Source organism: Gekko japonicus, unplaced genomic scaffold, assembly GCF_001447785.1.
Source record: "Gekko japonicus isolate JY-2015 unplaced genomic scaffold, Gekko_japonicus_V1.1 scaffold725, whole genome shotgun sequence".
Taxonomy (NCBI): Eukaryota; Metazoa; Chordata; class Lepidosauria; order Squamata; family Gekkonidae; genus Gekko; species Gekko japonicus.
Window position 1 is genome coordinate 352166 of NW_015172575.1, and position 26896 is coordinate 379061.

General features: G+C 42.2%; 1 protein-coding gene across 1 annotated transcript in view; it reads left to right on the top strand.

Annotated features, from left to right (window-relative positions):
• WAC (WW domain containing adaptor with coiled-coil) overlaps positions 1-26896 on the top strand; it is a 79448-nt gene that overhangs the window by 33844 nt on the left and 18708 nt on the right. Inside the window, exons 2-9 of the mRNA XM_015421414.1 lie at positions 475-581; positions 2262-2377; positions 2460-2572; positions 3374-3691; positions 8894-9139; positions 14468-14590; positions 16364-16512; positions 17690-17805. Coding sequence (XP_015276900.1) covers positions 475-581; positions 2262-2377; positions 2460-2572; positions 3374-3691; positions 8894-9139; positions 14468-14590; positions 16364-16512; positions 17690-17805 — 1288 coding nt within the window. The remainder of the gene's footprint in view (positions 1-474; positions 582-2261; positions 2378-2459; positions 2573-3373; positions 3692-8893; positions 9140-14467; positions 14591-16363; positions 16513-17689; positions 17806-26896) is intronic.

Below are 26896 nucleotides of genomic sequence, written 5' to 3' on the forward strand. Positions count from 1 at the left end.
AAAGAAATACCCAAACTGGTCAGTGAGTCTTAACAGAGAGTTGTATGTCCACTGTTTAGATTTTTGTATTAACAAGGTATTTCTGAGTGCTGAAATGCAGTGTGTGCTCTGGGTCAGGTGGAAGTACCAGATTCGGGAATCCTTGTAAATGAGCAGCATCAGTTTATGCAAAACACTTGTGACTTAATCTGGACAGAATTCCTTTAAAATATATTGAGTAAATTTGTGCATGTTTCTGTAAAATGCAGAGTCTGAGATTGCCTTCTTCCTACATATAAATCAAATCTGTATACTAATTCTACTTGTTTTGGAAGTTTAGTTGCTGCATGTCTTCACAGAAGAGGGAAGAACAGATACAAAAAGGATACAAAGCAGAATTTTAGCTATATATTGCTGTATCCAGTGCTTTAGAATGCAATAACTGTGTAATTTTTCGATGAAAAAATTAATACAGACTTTAATTATGTCTTCTAGGGACCAGTTACTCTCCACAAGAAAATTCTCATAACCACAGTGCTCTTCATAGCTCAAATTCACATTCTTCTAATCCTAGCAATAATCCAAGCAAAACTTCAGATGCCGTATGTATTGTTGTTTGTTGTTGTTGTTAGTAGTAGTACTGTTACTATTATTGCTATATTTATAGGCTGCCCTCCCCCATACAGGGCTCAGGGCGGCGAACAACATTTCAATAAGACGTTCAGTAAAAACATATAAATCACATTAGCAGTTAAAACAATAATAGTTCTAAACCATTTCAGATTGTGCTAAAAAGCAGATTATTTCTTTAACCCTGTGGGGGGAGGAAAAATGGAGGAAGCCAGGCTTGATGGAAAGCTGCTGCTGTCCTCAACCATAGGCCTGGCAGTATATCTCTGTCTTACAGGCCCTGCAGAACTGCAATAAGTCCCGTAGGCCACTAATGTCATTTGGCAGAGAGTTCCACCAGGCTAGTGCCAGGGCCAAAAAGGCCCTGACTCTGGTTGAGGACAGCTGGATATCTTTTGGGCCAGGGATCGCCAGAAGATTTTTCTCCCCAGAACACAATGCTCTTCTGGGGGTATAGCAGGAGAGGCGGTCCCGCATGTATGCTGGTCCCAGACCGTTTAGGGCCCTAAAGGCGAGCACCAAAATCTTGAACCTGATCCTGACCTAAACCTGATCCATATGGCATTGTGTACATTGTATTGACAATGAACTCTCTATTCAAATTGTGTGTTAATATTTTATCAGATGGAGAAAATATTTTCTTGTCCAAAAACTAGAGGCTGATCTGAATTAATAGAAATGAGTAGGGCAAACTATTCCTTCAATATTTCTGGGAATTTCTGTGTAGATTGAGCTCACCATTTGAGCTCAGAACAAACTTTGCAAAGAGTGTGCATGTATAAGAGAAAGTACTGTTAGTTTAGTTAGTTTTATTATTACAGTGTTAAGACCAACATACAGAGTAAGCATAATATGTGAGGGGGAGGAAAAAAACAGTCATAATATACAAAAATAGAAATCTGAATTTAAGAACTTTTAAAAATGCGATTCCCGCAATCTAAGAATTAATGCACAAAACTCAGTGACGGAATGTGTATTCTCTGCATTCTTATCTGATAAGAGCCAGTGAAGCCTTGCTTTGTTTGTGTTAATGTGCCCAGGTGTCCTGTCAACTAATGGGAGAAAGTACTATTTTGACCTTGGCACTAGGGTTTTGGGGAGACTTTGAGTTTTTGGGAGGGAGTAGTCTATGCAGATTTGAAGTATGGGAAACAAAACATAATCAAGAGCCATGAGGAAAAAACAGATGAGCATTTGGAGCCAATGAGATAATATTTTCTGGGCCTATTCATCAGGTCATAGGATTGAGCTTTCTTAATCTCCCCTCCCATTTTGATATCTGGTTTGTTTGGTAACCTGGAAACCATCCAAAATACCTTTTCAAAATTTTCATTCTATCCAGGTTCTGGAGTTTCAGTTTAATTAGGGTTCATGACAGACCAAGGGAGGGGGAGGGGGGTCCTATGTCTGTTTGGAACATGGAATGTAGAACCCTGTAAGCCTGGAGACTGACTCTACAGCTAACATTTTGTTTGTAAGTGGTCCAAACACCTAAATGCAAGTGAGGGATGCCATTGCTGAATAAAACTGCTTAGTTTGAAAGTGAATCTGCTCAGGTTGTCAGGAATATATGCTGTTTTAATTGAAATGTGTATTTCAGAAGATAAAATTGTTACAATGTATCGTTGATTCTGTTCGTTTTTTCTTTCAAGCCCTATGATTCTGCAGATGATTGGTCTGAGCACATTAGTTCTTCTGGTAAAAAATACTACTATAACTGCCGGACAGAAGTTTCACAGTGGGAAAAACCAAAAGAATGGCTTGAAAGGTAAATGTCTACAATATATTAGATGCGCAATGCTGAATTGTATACATAATACAATTTTTAATTGTTTACTTTTTATTTCCAGAGAACAGAGGCAAAAAGAAGCAAGCAAAATGTCTGTCAACAGTTTTCCAAAAGACAGGGATTACAGAAGAGAGGTGATGCAGGCGACCACTGCTAGTGGGTTTGCTAGTGGAAGTATGTCTACTAATAAAATATTTTTGTGCCCATGCTTTTTCAGTATTTCCATTTTCAAGGAATGCTATGCTTCATGTGTGCCTGCTTCCAGATGCTGTACAGAGCTGTCTGATTTGTGTGTAGGCACTGCTATAATTCTTACGCTTTATTGAATGAACAATAATTTCATGAACCCTGGAATCTCTTGTTTGTACATTGGATTTTTTGCTAAATAGCAGGTCTTGTACAGAATCATAAGCTGCTTTTTTAAACCATACTTTATTCAGCAGTTTGATATGTGACACGGGGTGGTTATGCAATTTGAGTGGCTTTTTCTAGCAAGTAACAGGTTAAAACTTCTGTTGCTTTCTATTGTATTACCTTGATGTGTAGCTGAGTCCTGAAGCATGTAGGGTATTCTTGAGAACCAAGCTTTATTTATGGATTGGATCTTGGCAAGTTTCTACTGGGGGATATGGATTGTTCTTGCATAACTGGTAGGATCCAATTCTGTATTTGGTTGCATTTTATTCATTTTAAGAAGTGCAGATTCCAGAATTATAGCATATTGTTTATTATATTTTAATGAACATGAATTGCAGTTTTACCAATATTAAAGAATTCTGCAATCTTCTAAGAAAAACTTGTTGATATGTGACTTTCCTGTGTTAATATTAAGATAATATTGATAGGATTGGTTAGGGAAAAAATTGTACAGATTTATTTTAGAGTCAAAGTCAGTAATATTTGCATGTTGGTATTGTAGCTCTAACTTGGGGCTTTTCTGTTTTTCATTGCAACATTGTGAATGACACTCAAAAGTGGAGGAGAAGCATTCCAGTGATGCTGCAAACATGCTCCCACAGAATATTTTGTCTCAGACAAGTAGACACAATGACAGAGACTACAGACTGCCACGAACAGAGACTCACAGTAGTTCTGCCCCTGTGCAACATCCCATCAAAACAGTGGTTCACCCATCTGCTACCCCAAGTTCTGTACCTCCTAGTCCATTTTCTCTACAGTCTGACCACCAGCCAAAGAAATCATTTGATGCAAATGGAGCATCTTCCTTATCAAAACTGCCTACGCCCACTTCTTCCATCCCTTCTCAGAAAACAGAAAGAAAAAGTTTATCAGGTAAAACAGTGCTCATGTTACTTTATCTTTCGTTGTATTGCTTCTGCTGATGCAAAATCTAATTTTTAATCTGTGGTCTGCACTGTCTAGGAGGTTGAAGGTATTAGCCATGGATTTTTAATACTTAGTTTTTCTGTTTCAAAATATATAGCAGTCCAGTTCATATGATGTACACTAGGTATTGAATTGTTCTGCTTTGCTTCATCAGAATGATTATTTAAATAAATGTCAGTTTCTTGGTCATTAAAAAATGCTTACAAAAGGAACTGAAATCCTTGGGAAAAACTCTGAAACCTTTTCAGGGCAGCATAAGAGATATGACTGACTTGTCTGGCATTTATGCATGTTAACTATATAGCAGCTTTTTGAATCCTGCTATATGTGATTAAAGTGCACCAAATCATGGGGACAGTTAATGTGCAGAAAATTCAGATAAATTCAAAGGAAACAAAGGCATAGCTCTATGGCAAAAACAAAAGTAGTCTTGTGGCATCTTTAAAATTTTAACTATTTATTGTAATATGAAAGCTTATGCCACAATAAATCTGTTATTGTTTAAGGTGCCCTGAGACTGTATGGGGGGGATGACGTTCAGTGTATAGCTACTGTATTACTAGTTGTTTCATCTCAAGATGGATGTTCTGAAAAAATATAAGTGAAGAAAACCTAAATGTTTAAAAGATTGGACAATGTAGTTTTAGGGGTTTTGGTTTCTTGTTTTAGAAAAAATATGAGGGAAATGATGAAGGCATATAAAGTTGCATAGAGATTCAATTCCTTATCCCTCCCCGTTACAACTTGGGGTTATCTTGATGAAATGTGTAGCAGTAGAAAGCATATCTAAACGACATGCATCATTTTATATATAGGGTTGCATCCAATTATCTGTAATGCTTGCACAAACAGAATTTCCCTGCTGCAGCCCCTCAAGGTACCTTTTGATCTTGTGAGGTTGTAGGACAATAGCCATTGGTCAGTACTCTTCAGTGAAGTGGGTGAAATCACTCCCTTTTATGTCAGCACAGCTGGGATGCCATTGTTTTTCCTGCCAAGACATAAAGGAGGTAGAAGAAAAGCCACTGTTACAAAATATTCTGAATGTGTGATTTGCTTTTTTAAAACAGCACTTCAGAATAGTTGTACTGACTAATTCATGGTCCAGCAAAGCTTGAAATGCAGTTTCAGTATCACAGGTTATTGATCTTTCCGATGTTGATTCTGGTTAGAGAAATGAACTTTTTGTTGTATATAATGCTGTTGTCTACATACTACTTCTAACCACAGATAGTAAAAATTACTTTGCTTGCTTGAATGGCTATATTTTCAAGCTGTTCCCTCTGGCCACTCTGATCATAATGGCCTGGGCTCATCAGATCTCATCAGAAGCTAAGCAGGGGCAGCCCTGGTTAGTACTTGGATGGGAAACCATCAGGGAAGTCCAAGATTGCTGTGCAGGCAATGGTAAAATCACGTGTTCATCTTTTGTCTTGAAAACACTATGGGGTTACCATAAGGTGGCTGTGACGTGAGAGCACTTTCCATCAGCACCACCACCACCACCTCCTATTTTCATTTTTCCCAACAAGCCAAAACTAAAATTTCTCAAAGAACCAGAACTGTACAGGAAGTTAACCAAAAGAAGGCTGCAGCATAAGAAGCATAATTATACTATAAAACTAAAATGATAAAATCCTGATGATAAAACAGAGGTAGCAGCAAATACCGAATTAGTGGTGGGGCAAATGCAAAACTCTTGGCACCTTCTTTAGCATGTTCTGTATATACATTTTACATCTGGACTGCTCAATACATTGGCTAAACATGGTTCTATCATTAAGATGGCTGAAACTTCTATTCATTGGCGAATCTAGTCAATTTTCCCATCAGTCTGAAATTTGGCCCAGAGAATGTGCTATGGTGACAAGTTTAATTTTGCCAAATTTTCTGGAAAATCCAAAGTAAAACAGTTCAACTCTTTTATGGTGTGAGCTGAGTAACCTTAACTGCTATTGAAAATTTTTCACTTTGACATAACTTAAAAACAGATTTAATTTTTTTAAAAAATCCAGGTGGTGGTGTGCTGACTACTTGTTTGGTGTAGTGGTTAAGTGCGCGGACTCTAATCTGGGAGAACCGGGTTTGATTCCCCACTCCTCCACTTGCACCTGGCTGGATGACCTTGGGTAAGCCATAGTTCTGGCACAGCTGTTCTTGATAAGAGCAGTTTCTGTCAAGAGCTCTCTCAGCCCCACCTACCTCACAGGGTGCCTGTTGTGGGGAGGGGAAGGGAAAGGAGTTTGTAAACCGCTCTGAGACACCTTTGGGTAGTGAAGGGTGGGGTATAAATCCAATTTCTTCTCTTCTTCTTCTTGTTAAACAGTGAACTTTCACCTAAGGTTATGAAATGTCAAAGTTCTTGTAATTTTATAGTAAAATATGAATGAGTTCCGTGAATATTTGTGGTTGGTAAAGTATGCCTTGACCCTGCAATGTATGTCTGAAAGAAAAATGGCCATTGTCCATCTATCAAGGAAGGCAGTGTGAGGGTGGTTGGTTAGCTGACATAGACTGTTGCAAAGCAGTTTTGTTTGTACATACTCTTGTGGATTTTTTTGCTGTGTCTTTAAGTGAAGGAACTATAATTCAAGAATGAAACTAGATGAACTGTATTTTTCTTTATGCCAGGCTTATTGGAAATTTGTCAGTGTCTTTTTTTATTATTCTACTGAGTTTAGTTCACTAAAAATTAGGTACTACTTTGTGCTCTCCATGCATTATGCTGTCCGTTGTGCTTGTGCAGAGCTACAACTCAAAACTTCTAGAGCTGGTTTCTAGGCATGAATCATACTCTGAAGACACAGTTCCAACTGCACATGTCTAGAAGGAAGGAGTCACACCACCTTGCTCAGTTGCTCTTCGTCTGTCACAGCAAGATCTTGGGACTCTTAAGATTTTCTCTCTTTCAGAGGTGTTTTTTAAAAAAATCTGCCTGCCTTCTCTTCATAGCTTGTTTTTTTCTCTCTGTATAGTTAAGACATTGTCTCTATAAAGACATTTGTATTTATTTTTTCTCTGTCATTCTGTGGGCACCTGTGGCTCAGCTACCTGTGTTTAAAAAGTGCAGGTTGTCCCTTGTGATCAGTGCTTGTCTTTGCCTCAGAGACCTGCATAGGGTAGAAACTTGTAAATGCTGTGAGAAGTTTATCATACAAACTAATTTTGAAGTTATCGATAAAGCTTCTACCTCTCTTTCTGAGGGCTCCTGTTCGTGCTGTCCTGGCCCGTATTCCAGCACTGGTACCATCTTGACCAGCAGTAGACACTTTTCTGCAAAATGCAAAGAAGTCTCCGAATCAAAAAAGAAAAGCATTGCGGGGAACCTGTCTCCAAAAAGACTTGCCAGTCGTCCCTCTCTGCATTGGGAAGCCTCTTCTCTGTTCCACATTTCATTTTCAGAGTGGTGGGTGGCTGGAGGATCTCCAAAACAACCTCTTCTAACTCTGAGGGAGGAGGACTTCTTAGTTTGGTTGATTCCTATCATTCCCATCAGTTAGTCAAGGGAGGCAGGACTTGCGTATTAATTCGCTATTTCCACTGGTGGGAGTTACCCAATCTTCAGCTCATTTCCTGCTCTGAGACTCCAAGTGAAGGGCGGGGTATAAATCCAATCTCTTCTTCTTCTTCTTCTTCTGCCTGGAGACGTCTCTGAGACTCCAAGTGAAGGGCGGGGTATAAATCCAATCTCTTCTTCTTCTTCTTCTTCTGCCTGGAATAGGCATGCAGGCTTGTTCGGGACTTTTCTACGTTAGACTTCACTTTCAGCCTTTTTGCTTCCTGTGCCTTTTCCTCCTCTTCTGTCTTTCATTCAGCTAATCCTTCTACTGCCCTCTCAAGCCATTAAAAAAAATTCTTTCATTGCCCCTTGCTGCAGCCGAGGCAATGGCTAGAAAGCAAGATGCATCAGACAACTATCTCTCCTCTGGTCCTCCCCAAGGCAACTCTAAGATGGATGAAACAAGATGGCCTGTTGGAGTCCTGGGTAGGGAGCAAGGGCTAGGGAAATAGAGAGCTCAGAGGCCCTCTGTGGTCACAGTTCAAGGAAAGAGGAACTTTTTAAGGAAAATGCTCCCCACATTGCAGGGCATTTCTGTGTCATTTTTCTCCTGAAGGGACTTACAGAAATTTCCAGACCAAGCAAACACATCCTAGGCATACTCTTCAATAGGATGGCTGTGAACCAAACAGTCTTCCACTAGTGTCCAAGAGCTTGCACGTTTGGCCATACCCTGCTTTTTTGCCTGCAGGCACACAGGAAGCAAAAACACAGCTTGAGATACTCTGCATCTGGCAGGATGTTTCCAAACAGTTCTCCCTCACTGAAAGCACGTGTGTATTGCTTTTCTGTCTTACTGATACTATGCAGCACAGGTACTTAAAAAGCGTCATTTAAAGGAAGTAGTTGTACATAGTTTCTCTGAACTCTTCAGATGTTGTTTGAAATCAAGAAGTTTGCAGGTTTTCTTTATGACAGCACAATTCAAAGCTGTAAATTTAAAAGCATAACATAAAGCTTGCTTCTCCATTTGGAATCTCTTCCTGTGTTTCCATTGCATGTATGTCATACATTTTTCAAAGAACTGTCCAGTTTCAGAAAACCCTGTCCAAGACTCGTCTGGAGTCTGGCAACTGTCTGTATATGTTAACGTATATGCTGTTAACTCCTTGGTAACGCATCACATCTATATGTCTGTATACAACACTGTTCCTACCTATACACTGTTGTCCGGTGAATTCATCTGTCACCATGAGTTTCAAGGCTGATTTGCAAGGGTAATAAAGTTTTCTCTGTTTTGGCTTTCTGCTGATAGTATGTATGCTTGCTCTGTCCTTGTCAGACAACTATAAATATCTTCATTTTACAATAATTAATCTAATAAGAAGACTTGGAGAGTTCATTTATTTTTATTATCAGTTGTAATGTTTTGGTGGATATTTATTAAAATACAATGTAGTTTGCATCAGCATTGCTTTTACCCTGTTTTTCCAGCTTTGGAAGCATGCTAAAATACATCTCATGTAGTAAAAAACATTATATTTCCCATATTGCAATAGTATCTTCTAATTCTAATGAACTAGAATATGGAGACAAGTGAGTAGTTTCTCTTGGGACGAAGACTAAATGTCTCTGTTTTTTATTTTCAGAACCTGTATCTATGGACAAGTCTCTGACCCTCTCATGCACAACTCCTTCCACATCATCTGCTTCTGGGCTGAATCCAACTTCTGCCCCAACTTCATCTACTTCTGCAGTCCCTGTTTCACCTGTCTCTCAATCGCCAATTCCTCCGTTGCTTCAGGACCCAAATCTCCTTCGACAGTTATTACCTGCCCTTCAAGCCACCTTGCAACTTAATAATTCTAGTGTAGATATATCAAAAATAAATGAAGGTAAGATGGAGATTTTATTTTTAATAGTTTATTCAGCTGTATATTGAGCATGGGGATTATTTGCTAAAAACTGGACCAAATGCCTGTTTTGAACCATTCAAGTATTTAGTACTTGTTTCTTTGGATGGTATATACGTGTTTGATGCATTTGCAGAGGCAGTGGGGGGCAGGATGCACTTTCAGGGAAGAGTCAACTGGCTTAATTTTCCCCACGGGTTCTTTCCATCATCCCCCCCCCCTCTCCTCCCTTTCCCCCCTGCTTATTATGATCTTTGCAAATTGTTTAAAATGGCATGGGGAAGATTGGCTGGTGGTGGTGGTGGGGAAGGGGATCCTTCTGCTAGTTTTTTCCTGCATATGGGCCAGACACAGTAGTGTTAGGCAAATGTGAGGAGGGAACCCACATGTTTGCTTCATAATGTGTCATTTCACCCTTTTGTTTTGGCTTAAGCCAAGGCTTCCATTGTATGATGAGTAATTAGAGGAGATATACACAATATTTGAGCAAATTACTTGAGAGAGCGATGGCGATTCAGTTGCAGAGCTTTATGGATGACACTTCCATGTTAGATCCCTTTCAGTCCAGCTTCCGGCCAGGCCATGGGACAGAGACAGCACTGGTCGCCCTCACAGATGACCTCTGGAGGCATCTGGATTGAGGCGGTACGGCAGTAGTGTTGCTGTTGGCGGCGTTCGACACGGTCGACCATCAGTTACTGATCCACCACCTCGCCGACACTGGGATCCAGGGGCTTGTCTTGCAATGGCTTGTCTCCTTCCTCCAAGGTCGGGGACAGAGGGTGGCGTTAGGGGAACCAACGTCCCAGAGGCACCCGCTGGTTTGCAGGGTTCCTCAAGGGGCAGTGTTATCCCCAATGTTATTCAACATCTACATGCGCCCCCACACCCAGATTGCCCGGAGGCATAGGCTAGGGTGTCACCAATATGCTATATCTGTTGTTGGGCGGTCAGTCCAACTTTACCCCAGATGACCTGGTCGGGTGCTTCAGGGTGTGGCAGGCTGGCTTAGACTGAGCTAATTGAACTTGAATCCGACGAAGACGGAGGTCCTGTGCCTGAGTCGGAGCGGGTCGGTGGTAGGGATCCCACTACCGACCTTCGATAGGGTGCCACTAATGCCAGCGCCGAGAGTTAGGAGTTTGGGAGTGTTCCTGGATGCCACCATAACAATGGAGGTCCAGGTAGCAGCCACTGCCAAGGCAGCCTTTTACCATCTATGGCTGATTAGGTAGTTGGTTCCCTTCTTCGAACGCTATGACCTGGCAACAGTGATCCATGCTATGGTCACCTTGAGATTAGACTATTGCAGTGCTCTCTACATGGGGCTGCCCTTGTCTCAAATCCAGAAGCTGCAGCTAGTGCAAAATGCGGCAGCCAGGCTGCTGATGGTCCTCTCTATACGAGACCACATCCAGCCTGTGCTGAAGGCAGTGCACTGGCTGCCAATAGCTTACCGGATTTGTTTCAAGGTGCTGGTTTTGACCTTTAAAGCCCTATATGGTCAGGGGCCTGTCTACCTGAGAGACCGCCTTTCCCCATATGTGCCCCCGAGAGCACCGAGGTCAGGGTCACAAAATCGCCTGGCTCCCTGGCCTGAAAGATGCCATTACGAGAGCCAGGACCTTTTCAGTGGAGCTCCACACTGGTGGAATGAGCTCCCGGAGGACATCAAGGCCCTGCAGGACCTTTTACAGTTCTGCAGGGCCTGTAAAACAGAGCTCTTCCACCAGGCTTTCGATTAGGAGCCGCCACTGACGTATGTGTCACTGGAACATCCTATGGCCCTTACGACACACCGTTGGGTACTGCCTTCCACCATTGGATTGTATACTGAATGTCGCCATCACCTGTATTGTTCTTATTAGCACTTTATGATGTTCATGTGAATTTTATTGTATTTATTGTTTTTTTGCATTTTAATGTCCGTATGCCACCTTGAGTCAGCTTGTCCGGCAAGGCGGGATATAAATTGAAATAATAAATAAATATAAATATAATGTATTATTTGACTAAACTGTCAGTTGAGATCTTCCTCACAAGCCCTGCTCTCTGTACAACTACTTTCACCCAGTTCACCTTTGGCCAGAGCCAGGGCTTTTTCAGCAGTGGCACCTCAAATGTGGCATGCCCTTTTCCTTGAGGCTCATGTAGCACCTTCAGTAGGTCTTTCAGTCACCCAGACCAAAATATTTCTTTTTAGTCAGGTTAATCTTTTAACAGTCTGTTTCTAGGCTGAGAACTGTTTTGAGACTTGTTTTATACTTTTCTTGGGTTTTAAATACTGTGTTTCTTATAGTTCAGTAAGTAACAGCAACTGTTACTGTGTATTTTTTATGTTTGACTTTCTAAGCTGTTTGAGCAAGTTCTTTGGAGAGGTGGCATAGAAAGTTTCCAAATAAATGATTAAACTGGCAAAAACAAAACTGTCTGCATTTCAAATGAGGAAGTATTGAAACTTACTAATGTGCTGTTTAAGGAACTTCTGATAATACTGCTTCAGGTACACTGGCATGTATCCACCAAGCTGTACACATCTTTCTATAACAACTTAGCACAGTTCTGCATATTCAAGGGTGGTCGCACAGCAAGAAACACAAATTCATTGATGGGAAATAAGTAAATAGAGCTTGTAAAAATATTAAGCAGTTGTCACGCAGATACTTTAAGGGGTCGATACTTCATACTAATGCTGTATATTTGGGGTGAGTCCTTGAACATAGTTATTTTTCTTCATCTTTTTCTTACACGTGATAGCACTGTCTTATGCTTAAGTGCTGAAAAGTAGGTTGCATTGAGGTCAGTGGGGCATAGTCCAAGGTAAATTGTATTGTTTACTCTTCTGCCTTGCTTATGTTCCCTTCTCTGTTCCTCTGTAAGCAATTTATTTATTTAACTTTTACCCTGCCATCCCCGCCAAGGCAGGCTCAGGGCGGCTTACATAAAACAGTATACATCTCAATGTAAAAATCCATAATAAACAATTTAAAACAGTTGATATAACGATGGTGGTGCGATATAATAAAATGCATTTAAGAACACATTCAGCGTTGCTACCACTCAGGGCCGTCTCTCTCACTAGGCCAGCTAGTCTCTGGCCTACGGCAGAGCTCCAAACAGGGTGCCAGGTGCCCTGCTGCCCTTCCCCCCACCAAAAGCCCCCACCCTGCCCAAAGCCGCTGCTACTAAAACTCATCTCGAGGCAGCGGCAGCGTGCATGCTGCTCTGTGCTGTCGTGCACCCATCCATAGGGCACTCCTGCCCGCCCCAACTCACACGCGGTGCGCCCTTTGGTCCCCATCGCTGATTCGCCGCAGCACTACAAGGGCCCCGCGCTCGGCCCCGAGTGGGCGGCGGGGTGGTGGTGGTGCGCGTGCATGCTGGCCATGGCCAGGGTGCCCTGCGGGGAGGGGGCTGCTCCACCCAGGAAGAACAGCCGGCCCAGCGCGGCAGAAGCGGCAGGGGCCGGGGGCCCATCCATCCTTCTCCTGGCCAGTCAGGCGGCGACGGGCTCCTTCCTCCTTCTCGGCTGGCTGGGTATGGTGTGGGGCGGGTGGCAGCCTCCCAAAGATGGCTGGCCCGAGCCGAAGGCTGGCGAAAAGCAGGGGGGGACGGGCAGGTAGACTTTGCAGTTGGCGGAGCGGGCCGGGGGCGTGGGAAGGCGCGAAATCCCTCTCCAGAACCTCCCTCCCCGTCCCAAGTCTGATCTTACAGACCCATCGGGCTCCTTCTCCCCAGGCCCCGCCTGGAGGTTGGCAACCCCCGTAATTGGTGGGCGCGCAGGTGGGCGGCCGCCTGGAGCCAGTCCTGCTACCCTCTGGGTAACTTCTAACTCTAGGTCGATACAGGGCATGGCTGATAAGGTGCAGCTCCTATCAGAATGCCTGCTGGCAAAGCTCCATTTTCACAGCCCTGCGGAACTATGAGAGGTCCCGCGGGGCCCTGATCTCACCAGGGAGTTCATTCCAATAAGTTGGAGCTGCCAAAGAAAACGCCCTGGTCTTTGTCGATGTCAGCCTGGCATCCTTCGGGCCAGGGAAGGCCAAGTGGTTTTGTGAACCTGATCACAGTGCTCTCAAGGGGAACATGCGGGGAAAGGTAGGTCCCTGACCTTAAAGGACTTTAAAGGTCAAAAACAGCACCTTGAAGCGAATCCAGTATGCTATTGGCAGCCAGTGCAATAACTTTAGTACAGGCCCTCTGTGCTCCCACATGGGGAGCCCCATCAGCAGCCTGGCCGCTGCATTTTGCACCAGCTGCAGCTTTCGGAGCTGCACCAAGGGCAGCCCTATGTAGTGAACATTGCAGTAGTCCAACCTCGAAGTGACCATTGCATGGATCACTGAAGCCAGATCATTGCGTTCGAGGAAGGGAACCAACTGCCTGATCAGCCGGAGGTGGTAAAAGGCTGCCTTGGCAGTGGCTGCTACCTGGGCCTCCATTGTTAAGGAGGTGTCCAGGAGCACTCCCAAACTCTTGACCCTCGGCGCTGGCACCAGTGGTGCCCCATCGAAGGCCGGTACTGGGATCCCTAACCCCAGTTTCTGCTGCCCTTGCTGCTGCTGTTTATTCTTCCTCATTTTGATAGGAAATAACACAGAGAGTTACCTGCTTCTTAAAGAATATGATCAATGATGCTTACTGCTGTCATATTATCCCATAGTGACAATGAGGATGGTAGTTATAACTAAGCTAGTGGAAGTAGTGGTTGGTTGCAGTACCATTTTCTAAGTGCAGCCTTCTTTCTCCGCAAATATGCAAACCTAAGATAGCTTGTGCTCATGGAAGAGCACTTTTGGTTACATATTGTTAAGCATAACTGGTGTTACATCCCATCTAAATTAGTAATAGTCAGAATTTTCAAAACTGCCACCTAAATTGGGTACAGCCTAGTTGCCTTTCACATTTCTAGCACCCATGGGAGTTTACTGATCGGAATTGTCTCTCTTGGGACAACTATGCATGCCTCACTGTAAACATAAGATAACAACTGAACCAGATACCAAGGACTGGAAATAACAAGTGTTCTTCATTATGTCATTGATAGCTTGATGTATCTTCAGCTGTCGTCATCTCTTCTTACCAGTATCTTGAGAAATTTCTTTAAATATATTGTCATGGTCAATATCTTACAACTCCAGCAGCAGCCAACTGCTCTGAAATAGGCAGGAGAATGGGAGGCAGCAAGACTCCTGTCACTGGCCAACTGAGACTAGTTACGTTTTATAGTATTAGCTGTCTTTTGAAAAAAGAAAGATATAAAACTCTTCAGTTCAGGAAACAAGACTGATCATACTGATTTGTGTTTAGTTCTTACAGCTGCTGTGACACAAGCCTCTCTGCAATCTATACTCCATAAAATTCTTACTGCTGGACCATCTGCTTTTAATATAACTTCCCTGATTTCTCAAGCGACACAACTTTCTACACAAGGTATTTTACAAGTGTCTGTTGGATCTGTGAAAAGTATTTGTTGGCACTCTGAGAGTGTTTACTAATTGAGTATCACTGTGACAAATTGAAGTTAGATGTCGGTTTATCCAAGCACTTTGCAGAAGGGTGCTATGATCTATCTGAAGGCTTTTCCAGGCAAGAATCTGTAATAATCCTTGAGGGTAGATTCTGGTATCTGGTGGATTTTATCTAAATGCTTTCCAGTCACTCTAGCATAAATGTATACAAGGCAAGTCAAGCAATGGATTATATTCAATTTGGCATTCACCTTGCTAACTTAAAGACCCCCTAACAAAATTGGTTGTATGTATCTTCTGTTGGACTTTCATGTAGCTACTTTGTGATTTCTTAATACACACCATATTCCCTCTAATTCATTGTGAAAGAGCCAAAATATATTCCATTTCCACCCATAATATCTAATGGTTAACTGGGTGATGTGCCAGGCAAGAAGTCAGCAAAACCCATAGAGAAGATAAGGGCTATGGGAGGGGAGGAGTCAGGCAGAAACAGAGGGAAATGTGTAAATTAGCCTCTTTGAGCCTATGAGAGTTTATATAATCCTGGTAAGGAGGAGATCGATAACATTGTATACTAGAGTGGTGGAGGTGAAAGCCATATTGGGAGTGTGTCTCCAGTTCCTGTTGGCAGTTCTAAGTTCTTGGCTGGAGGGAAAAGGAAAAATATTCCTTCCCTGCACTGTATCTTTTAGGCTTGAGCCTAGATGAATAACTTCCCCCTATAGAAATTTTGTGCTACCTGCTTTGGAGATAATAAAGTTCAAGACTAGGTGAGCAGGAAGCAGTCTTGTACTGCTGAATTGTTCTTGTATATGGGGGTGGATGATTGTCATGGTTCCCTATCAATTATCCTTCCTCCCCAACTCCTCATAGGTCTCTAGCTTATAATAAAGCTAATAATAATTCATTGCAAACAGTATATATCTTAAATACTGAAAATAGGCTACCTAAAGAGCTGCTACTATCATTTGCATTCTGCAGGCACAAATACATGCCTGGCTGCCGCTTGAAATCTTTAAATCTAAGACTTGTTCAGTGTGTGACAAGAGAAACACCCTTCAGTTCTGTTGATTTTGTAAGCTTAACTGTTAGAATGCTGGCTACTTTTAAAAGTTAATTTGTTGCCTTACTTACCCTTGTAAGTAACTTGGACTACATGTGTACTAAACTTCAGACTGACTTGTTGAAACCCACTGAACATTTTGATACTTCTCTAAGTTTGACAGAGACTCAAGGATCTTGGTGTATATATGGTTATCTGATGTATGTAAATAAGGACGAGTCATTGAATTATATAAATATGGTACGGAAGATCTCTAATACCTTAAGAGAACCAGTGTATGTAGTAACTTAGATGAATATTCAACTATACTTCAGTTTCTGTAGATAGCAAAAATGTAGGCTAAAACTTTCAGAATCAAGCTTTTACAAACAATGCAGTGGTGCTTCTAGAAAGGACTGTTTTGTTTTGCTGTGCTGTATGCATAACTGCTGAGTTGCTTGCCTCTTCATTTGAGATTTTCAGACCACCATTTTCAGACCATGGATGGTTGCAGTGTTCATGCAGTTGCCCCCCATGCAGAAAATCCTAATTAGAAAACCTCTGCATGCTCTCTTAACTTTCTATTTGTCACAGGTTTCTTTTAATCAGTTGCTTTCTTTAAGTTGCTTTTTTAAAGGATTTACTTGGATTTGGCCAGGTTTAATAAAACTGTCTTGGCCTTATTCACAGCTCAGCCATCTAATCAGTCCCCAATGTCTTTAACATCTGATGCCTCATCACCAAGGTCATATGTATCTCCAAGAATAAGCACGCCTCAGACGAACACAGTTCCCCTAAAGCCTTTGATGAGTACACCTCCTGTATCCTCACAGCCAAAGGTAACATTTTGGTGATTTCTGATGTAGGGATGCAACTATAGTTCTAAGTGCATGATTCTGAAACAGACATGGGCATCCAGAATTCTAATGCTTTAAATGTTTCTAAACAAAATGTTTGTTTCTTTGACTCAAACAAAAGAGCTAAAGAATAATTTCTTTCAACAGCTGTTTCTCCAGATGTGATTTCTGTGTAAAAATGCTTGAAAATATGAGCTGTGAAATCCTAGTTCAAATCTTTGCCTTATCCAGATCTGAATTGATATTCTGTGGGAGTCCTTGGGCAAGCCATTCACTTCCTGGACAGAGTTTTGGAGTTAGTTTGTAATTCTCAATTAAAGTGTCTTAATCATAGAATTTTGTGAAGTACAGATATATGTGTACAGGTTAACTGGACTTAGTCCAGTGACACCCCTGCCACCCTTCCCCCAATTTTAAACCAGGGTTTGATGCAGATTTAGAATCCCAGTTTGGTGGGCACAATTAACTTGTTAACTCATGTGCTTGCCTTTTGTATGTAGTTTCAGTTTCACACATTTTGGTTAGATTCTAGTCCAGTAGCACCTTCGAGACCAAGAAGATTTTTGGAGTATAAGCTTTTGAGAGTCAACGCTCCCTTCATTCGATACGCACTGTGGTGGTTTTTGTTTTCTGCCGTAACCACAGCATGTAATTTATTGAGACTCTCAGTGACTGAGATCACTTGGTACATGTGAGAAATTGGGATTTTTGTTGTCCCACTTTACATTTGTATTGAGTATCACTGCTTACTTTATCAGTAGGTTACTAAATCTGTTTGAATTCTAAGTCATATGTAACTGGCAAAGGTATAACAAACATTTAAAGGTAGAAAATACATTTAATTTTTATGTTGCTTCAAGTAATGGCTGATGACAATAATAGACATGCGATTCTAAAGAATGTTTCGCTTATATCCTGCCTTATGATTAAAAGAGCAGGATTTCTTATAAATTCAAATGTCAAATTGCAAAAGATGAAAACCAGTATAGGGCAAAAATTAAATTTCATGGCAGTCAGATTAGCAGTAAGATGGATGCAGGTCCAATAAGCCCAAGAACCAAATTAGAAAGCATTGGAAATATTTCAGATCTGATCGATAATGAATGTCACTGTGTTAAATTTAATAATGCAAAAATCTCATCAACCTCTGAATTTGCAGGTTACTACTCCAGGTGTTAAGCAAGGACCAGTTTCACAGTCAGCATCTCAGCAGCCAGTGATTGCTGACAAACAAGGTCACGAACCTGCTTCTCCCCGAAGTCTTCAGCGTTCAAGGTAAATGTTAACATTGGTTTCAATTTCTCACAGTACAATCCTAAGCACAGTTACACCCTTCCAAGACCACTGCAAAGGATTGCACTATCAAAAGGCCTGGTTAAAATAGTCAGTCCAGCATTTTTGCATTAGCATTGAGGAATACATTGCAGTGCTGTTGCAGGACAACTTTAGATGTGGTGGTTAGAGCTTGTAATGTCAGACTCATATTTATGTTTGTCTTTAGTGAGCTGACATCTGTCCATTCTGGAATTTTGTTGTCTTAAATTATATATGTAGAACATGCTGCTTTTTCACCCCAAGTGCTTGCTGAGTCCAGATATGACTTGAGATCCTGGGGCAATAGTGCCGGTGCAAGCTCTTGCTGTTAATAAATCCATAGAAAAGAGTTAGTGGGTAATGTTTAGCACATAAATGTTCAGCACATGTTGACTGCCACAAGAAGGTGGTAAATGAGCAGAATTTCCGTATGTGCTGTGTAATATAAAAGTTAATGTAAAAAACAGCTTGTCATACATTCTGAACATAGTTATAAATCCCTGTAGCTTTGTGTGATTTCACTGGTATGGATTTGTTCTCATGGTTAAGAACGGAGAAGCTTTATTCTGTTGAATACTTGAAACAGAGTTCTTAAGTTGTTCTATAGGTTATGCACATCTTAGACTTTGGTAAGTGGAATGCATCATGTCTTGAGAACTGCTTTGAAAGGCTTGATGTGAAATGTAATGGCTGACAGAATGATCATGCTAAAATAAAAATTCCGTACAAAATCTTATCCTGTAGGCACAATCTCTGCTATCTTCAGGTTAACTTTATCTAGGAAATCTTTTGTTTTTTTGTTTTGTTTTTTGCTGAATGAATACTTGGAGCAAAGAAATCTTATCTTTGGGAAATTATTACTGCTATTATAGAGACAGGTAGAGTTTAACGGCAGCTTAAGAAGGACCGATGTATTAACACAGTGAGTTTTAACTTCTTACAAAGGATGGCATAGTCATCTGTAATGAAGGCCTTGTATACCCTGTTCTGATCTGTGTGAAACTCTGAATTTATGCACAAGCTAATATTAATACCTATCTTTTCTACCAGAGATCTATTTGGAATTTTGCTGCTTTGTACCTAGTGGTGGATTGGCTTCTCCTGTTAAGGGTATGCATTCAGCATAAATTGACCCCCCCCCCCCCCCCCCCCCCACTCCCCTTTCCCTGGGCAACAGGTGCTTCTTCCATGTCCGTGCCCAAACTGGGGGGGCGCCTGTATAGTTGAGCCTGAATAAAAGCTGAATTTTGGGGGGCTTATTCAAGTATATTCAGCTATACCAAATGGGTGGTGGGAGCTTAGAGCTCTGCACTACTTTGGCTGGGCCTGGCTTCTCTTGCAGTTCGTTTTAAACAGAGCTGCAAGAGGAGCCACCCCAGGATCAGCTGGGGAAGCAGGGGCTGAGAGGAGAAGCTGGCCCCAGGGTCTGCCTGTGGCGGGGAGACCTCCCCACTGCATGCAGATCCTGGGGCCAGCTTCTCCATCTTCTTGGGTCTGTTGGACCTTTAAAAATTTGGGTATTGGGATCCAGGATTTCTTGGAAATACAAAAAAAATTCAGGTCCAGTAGACCCAAACCAAAAAATAATCGTAAGTTTTTTGTTTTTGTTTTTTGCACACCCCTAGTTACAATGTGGATTTTGAATCAATCAATCCAGCATGCAATCTACAGCCTTTACAAGGGAGCAGGACTTTTTTTCTGGGGGAATGCGCCGGAACAGAGTTCCGGAACCTCTTCAACAAAATTCTTTTTAAAATGTTTAAAAGTTCATGAGTTTTCAGTATGCAGATTGAAAACTTTATTTCCCTCTTGAGAGTTCTGGCACCTCTTTTCCCAAACTAAAAGCTCTGCGCGGGAGCCTGTTCCTGCTCTTGAAGTCATTCAGTCTGGCTTGGTTAAGAAGATGATGTGGTTGAAATAATTAAGGATGTATCGACGCATGCAGTTTTATCACCTTAGACCTGGGATTTGATCCAAAGATTTTCTGTCAAAGTTCTTGAAAACTAAGCAGAACCCAGAAATAGGGCAGACATACTTCCTCCCACCCCATTTTTCCCTTTCCATTCCACACAGGTTTTGTACCTTAGCAGTGTCCTTGTACAATCTCCCAGTATAACGACTTTGTCAGATGAGCCCCATGACTTCCCTAAGGTTCTGGAATTGTTAGGGATGCCATGGGAACACGTTTGCCTAAGCCACTAGATACTGAGATGATCCAAGGTGGTGCTCTTGTGCAGTTAGAGGAGTTTACCTGGCATAGCAGGTAAAGTAGTTTTAAATGCTATAAATTCAGTGTAAGCCAAGCTCTCTAAAGAGCTGCTGTAGCACTTAGAGAAACTTTTGGGAGTGCTACAAGAGCAATTTAGAGCTTAAAGCTGTGATCCAAGGAACTCCTAGTACACTTAGCAAACTTCTGTAAGTCCCATGGTAGAATTCTTGCATGATCGTGCAATGTAGAAACACTGACAAATGTACTTCATTACTTCCTTAAGACTTCCCGAATCTTAGGGAAGTTATGGGGTAAATTGGCCAAGATTTCCACTTTTGCAAGATCAGATGAAGATATTCCGGTGACAGATGGGAGAGCCACATTGTCATCACCCCCTCTAGTGTCCATGGATCTTTGTAACTATCCCTAATAATAATGTTGCTTAAGCTGTGATGGTGTTCAGATGCCTATTTAAAAAGAATGGGGAATATGGTCGTGCTCTCAAATCTGCCGTAGCTTGAGAAGAGTTTTGATTAAACCTCATGGCTCTGAAATATTTGCTCAGTTATTCACAACATAGCACTGTTCCCAAGCTGTGTAATGTTTGAATGTTGTGCTGTATGATAGGCTATGGATATTAAAGGCTACTATTCGTACATCTTTCACAATACACTCTGTTGGGAATGCAATTTTGGTAGGAAAAATATTTCAATGAATTTATGTGTATGTGTGTTTGTGTATACACACATTTTACAAAGTACTTGACCCATTAGGTGTTTTGCATTAGTGTTGTAATACAGATTAATGGCTTTTAAACATGCATTTCACCTGCATGGTACATAGCTAGGAATTATGGCAAGCTGTCATAGAGATTAAATTGCAGTGCTGCAATTTAAAGGTTAGAAAATTGAATGTCAGTTTCATGTTAATTCTGGGAATTGACCATTACAACAGTTGTGTGGGGGTGGAATGGATTAAGTCTTTAGATCTGTCCTTGGCTTTCCAATCTGTCTTCTTCGCTTTTTCTGGTTCAGAGTGGTGTGTTTTTCATCTCATTCAGTGATTCCCTTCCCACTCCAGTCATACAGGTGTTCTTCCTGTACAAACTTGCAGGGTGTGTCATTACCATCTGGAAAGCTTTTTTCATTTTGCTGTTCTGGTTGGAAAGGAGTCATTGGTTCTTGTCCTTTAAGAAGCATCTTTTAATTACCTACCTTATGCACTATAGGGCACTGATGGTTGCATACTGCATTTATATTATAAATATCTACAGTACATCAGAATATGTTATGTATGGTTAGTGTAGTATTCTTTCAGTCTAATACTTGGAGCCTTTAATGTGATGTAATGTACCAAAGTATGGCTCTCCTGTACAGCGTAGCATAGAGAAATGAAGAATGGGGATTGTCTTCAGATGTTCAGTGATTCTGTTCACTTAGTCTTCAGTTTTTATATTTTTGGCTAGTTTGTATTTCATTGTTGGCAAGAGTTTTGCTCAGGACTGTAAACATTTTGGATCCATGGGAGCCAAATGTTCCAGTACCAGGCCTGTACAAGTCTTGTGAAAAAGTATTGAATTTTTAACTGATCGGGCCACTAAGCATCTAGAGTTTATTCAGTCCTACTTATTTTGAAAGCCAGGTTATGTTCTTCATTCAGTACTCATGACATGTTTTAATAGAAGTATTATTCAGTCACTCTCCGAAGGTGAGAATATATTAAATTCTGGTAAGAAGTGTTGTGTACAGTTTCCAGTGGCACTCAGATTCTTTGAAGTGGGACCCATGGAACAATATCAGACTTCTTTCTCCTTGCCTAAAATAAGATTCAGGAATATTGGGTCAGTTAACACTAAGTTTATGTTTTTCATACTTTGTATTTACAAACATACCCCATTGAGCAACAGGCTGTATTTTATGTCTGTTTCATGCTTTATATAGAGACAAACCCAGATTTGCCATTGAGACACCCAGAGCTTCTTCTCTGACCCTGTTTGTCCTCCTCCTCTCACAGGAGAATAGGAACCCACTGTAGGGACCAGCCCACAGTTTGAGAACCGCAGCTGCTTTTAGTCTTATCCACAAGTTGTATAAATATGAGAACAGAAGGTGCCTAACTTAATATTTCCATTATTTAATATTGAATATTTAAAATTTACAATTTTTTGTATATCTAGGAAAATAACATTGAAAATTTGCACTCAGTGCAAAAGCTTATTATATCATCTACTGTATTCCTTTAAGGCAAACATTATAAAATAATGTGAAAAGAACCTTTGTTCTATGAGTTCCATATGACAATGTAAATGCAGGTATGGTTCTGTCATTTCCAGATACATTATGTAAAAGAATATTACTTCAAAAATTAATAACTTCATGAAAGAAAGTACATCCAAAATAGTCAGATAAAAGTTGGAAATATAAGATGCAATGTGAATTCTAAACTTATGCAGTGAAAATCTAAACATTACACAGAGGATTGAGGTCAATCTTTATTAGCTGTAATTGGTACGAAGATTCCCCTACGTTGACAAAATGTTTCTGTAAGTCTGAACTAATACAGTCAACAGCCTTATGAAATGGAAGAATTTAAAAGTATAATCATGTTTCAGAAATAATGCTAAGGTGTTTATTTAGTATTTAGACAGGACCGTGTCCTCTGTTATGTCCCTGGAAGGGTATTGTGCTCCTTGGATAACAACACACTGGTGATCTCCGGCCCTAAGGATATCTGGCTGTCCTCGACCAGGGCCTTTTCGGTCCTGGCCCCAACCTGGTGGAACTGTCTGCCAAGTTCCATCAGGGCCCTGTGGGACCTTATGCAATTCCACAGTGCCTGCAAGGCAGAGATGTTCTATCAGGCTTTTGGTTGAGGACAGTGATGGTTTTTACCTCAGCTGGCACCCTCCTCAGTTTTCCATGCTCGTTTCGACCTCTCCCCCCCCCAAACCACAAAATGTGTGCAGTCTGTAATATGGGAATAATTAATTCTCAGGATCACTACTCGCCATCTGTTTTTAATGTAATTTAATATGTTCAATTGTTTTATTTGGTGACTGTTTCTAATACTATGTACATCGCCCAGAGCCCTATGATAGTAGGGATGGGGCAATTCATAAATTTAATAAATAATAATAAAATAGAATGTGGACCGAAATTATTGCCACACAAGCAAACTGTTAGTTTCTGTTAGGAAATGGAAAATAGTAGTATTGATTATCTTAGCAGAAAATAAATATCCCCAAGATAGGATCGTGTGTAGTAAATAGGGATGGGTATGAAATGGGAAAATGTGCTTTGTGTTGGTTCATGGCCAAACCACAAGGTTGATTCGTGAACCAAACCGGTTTGTGGCCCTGCAAAATCCCATTGAAAGGGACAGCAGTCCATTTAAAATGGGGTTTGCACAAAGCCTGAAAAACAGCTGAGTGGTGGGGAGGTGCTCCCAGCCACTCAGCTGTTTTGCTTTCTTGTGCAGTCCCTTTAGGACTGCACAAGAAAGCCGGGAAAACAGCTGAGCGGTGGAACAGAAATCAGGGGTTTATAGGGACTCTGAGTCCCATTAAATCCTGCTTTCTGCTCTATCCATGAACCACCACAAACTGCTTTAAAAGTTTATGTAAGTTCATGATGGTAGATCCATCACATGTTTCAGTTCCTGCCAATCCCTAGTAGTAAACAAAGTTGATCTTCACGTGGTCTCTGTGCTTCACACCCGTATGGGATACAGTACGCATGTGCTGGATCGATTGGCATTGTAGCAAGCTCTTAACGGATTTTCGTGCCCAGACCTTGGGCATACGCAGGAACCCCACTACGCATGCCCAGAGGGGTGGGCGCGGACATCCAGCCAATTCCTTTCTTTCCGCCGCGCTGGAAGCACCTTCCTTTCGTCGGTCTGATCGGTAGCTATTTCTCCTCAGCGGCTCTTTTGTTTTCTCTTCAGTTTTCTTTATTTTTCGCTTCTACCTTTTTTTTGGGTTGTTTTCTTTTTAAAAAAGAAAGACTTTGTTTAGTTGAGGGGGAAGTTTTTTCGTTTACCACACTTTGACCTTCGGGCTCCCCCCCACCTCTTTTTCTTCTCCATTTTGCTTATTTTATGGAGAAGTGGGGCTTTTTCAAGCGTTGCAAGGGTTGTGGCAGTAAGCTCGCCCCACCTGATGGCCACACCCTTTGCATTTTTTGTCTTGGCGAGATGCACCAACCAGAGTCCTGTCAACACTGTGCCAAGTTTTCCAATCAAACTAGAAAAAACCGAGCGGCACGTCTCCGAGTAGCGTTACTGGAGTCAGCGCTAAATCTCGCTTCAGTCATGGACTCAGAAGTGCCGGTAAGACCATCAACGGCTCCAGTATCGAAGCCTTCGTCCAACATCATCCAGTCGACATCGAAGCGTTCGGCACTGACCGCGCAGTCTTCGGCATTGATGCCCGTGAAAAAGAAGCAAAAGTCGAGTAAAGAACACAAGTTGGCCAAAAAGGGCTCCTCTAAGGCCCTAAAGGTGGCTAGGTCTGGGAAAGTAGTGGGTACTGCACTGGGTAATGCCCCTAATGTGCCCCCTGCTCCAACGGTAGTAGCGGCATCGGAGGCTCCAGTCGCTCCACCGATACCAACCATCCAGGTAATGGACTCTCCCATACACCAGCTAGACCATGACACGCGGGTCGATTTGCATCCTTTCTCCGACATCGATAATGTCGAGATCCTCAGTCGTCCCCTGGGCACAGATCGCTCTCCCTCTGCTCAGTCATTGACATCGACAGTCTCAGAGTGCCATGCCGATATCGATGAGGGTCAGCATCGACAGAGCCCTAAAAGCACTCAACGTCATCCTCCCCGTCTGTTCGCCGAGGATCAACCCTTCGATATCAATGATCGGGCTAATCGGGGCTGCACACGGAGACAAGATCCTACACTGTTCCTAGATGCTCCCGCTCTAGAAGTAGATCCCCACGAGTCTTCCTGCCCCCACCTTTCAGAAACCTAGATTTGGATTGGGACAACAGTCTTCCCACAGTAAGCAGGCAAAGTCTGCCAAGCGGGGTTTTTGACTTCCACATCTCCCAGTCACATCCAACCCGTCTAACTCCTTTCCTCCAAACCTGGCACCTCATCACCACAGACAAATGGGTGCTGTCCATCTTGACCCAGGGTTACCGCATAGAATTCATTCAGAACCCCATTACTCCTGTCTTCGTCTCCACACCCCCTTCTCCAGCCCTCCTGGAAGAAGTGTCCGTCCTTCTGCAGAAGGGAGCCATCGAGCCGGTGCCACTGCATCTACAGGGCAAGGGATTATATTCCCACTATTTCACTGTTCCGAAGTGGGATGGAGGCGTTCGGCCAGTCTTAGATCTACGGCCGTTAAACCGCTTTGTGAACTACCACCTCTTCCGCATGGTGTCCTTGCAACAGATTCTGCCACTTCTCCAGAAGAACGTCTGGATGGCCACCCTCGACCTCCAAGACGCGTACTTCCACCTCACCATCCACCCGTCCCACCGCCAATACCTACGCTTTGCAATTGGTCAACATCATTACCAATATGCAGCCCTGCCATTCGGCTTTTCAAGTGCACCAAGAGTCTTCACAAAGACGATGGTGGTGGTCGCGGCCTTCCTCCGTCTCAAGGGTATCTCCATCTACCCGTACATCGACGATTGGCTCTTGGTAGCAACTTCCAGGGACGCCTTAGTCTCAGACATCAACGAGACGCTAGTCCTGGAAAACCTGGGTCTACAAGTAAATCTGGAAAAGTCTCAACTTCAACCGGTCCAGAAAATACACTACATCGGTGCGCTACTGCACTCCACGAATTGCACAGCCTTCCTGCCACAAACCAGAGCAGCCGATATCATCAACCTAGCCACTGTCATCCTTACCCAGCCCTCAGTGACGGCCTTTCAAATACAAAGGCTACTCGGCCTCATGGCCACAACGGAGCGTCCTTTCGGCTTTGGCCCAGCCGCTTCACTCTTTCTGGGGTTACTTGTACTTGCCCTCTGCTCTTCCTATTGGACACCTTCCGACCTGAAGGGCTCATCTTCTGGTGTCTTATCTTTTAGCCTTTTGATACTGTCCACAGGGTTTTCTTGGCAAAAGTACTGGAGTGGGTTGCCATTTCCTTCTCCAGGGGGATCACATTTGGTCTGAGTTCTCTGCTACTAACTAAAAACCCAAGAGAGGAGGTCCCCTCACCATATTAAACAAACATTTAGACTTAATCTCATTAATGTTGCTATCAACAGAGTCAAATTTCATTAACTTCCCCACGTTTAAGTTTAAAGTTTAACTGTCATACAGAAATACCCCAGAGCATCTCAACATTTTATAAAGGCACAATTCAGAGTCCTTCAGCCTTTACATCTCCTTGCCTAATCTCTTCCGGAGTTTATAAGGACTTTTAGGGGCTGCTGCCCCTTTCTCTGAAAGAGAGTCCTCTCCGGGGGATTCCGAGTCCAGCTCCCCATCGGACTTATTGTCCATCCCTTTTTTCCCTTCCACTCCTAGCTCACCAAACTGGACTCTTAAAAATTCCTGTGCTTTCTGAACAGAGTCAATCTTTTCTTTTTTGTCCTTGATTTTGAAGGTTGCACCTTCTGGAGTTAACTATCTATATCCAATATTGCATTTGTCTGTAGAAAAAGAGTTAATTCTTTATATTTCTTTCTCCTTTGTCTTATCTCAAATGGAATATCTTTCAATGTTCTGATGGTATTCTCCCCCACTTTCAGGGGTGCTCCAGATACTGCTTTCAGGATTGCATCCCTCACATGCCTCTTCGAGAATCTTACCACAATTTCCCCAGGCAGATTATTTTTTCTTTATATATCCTGAATATGAC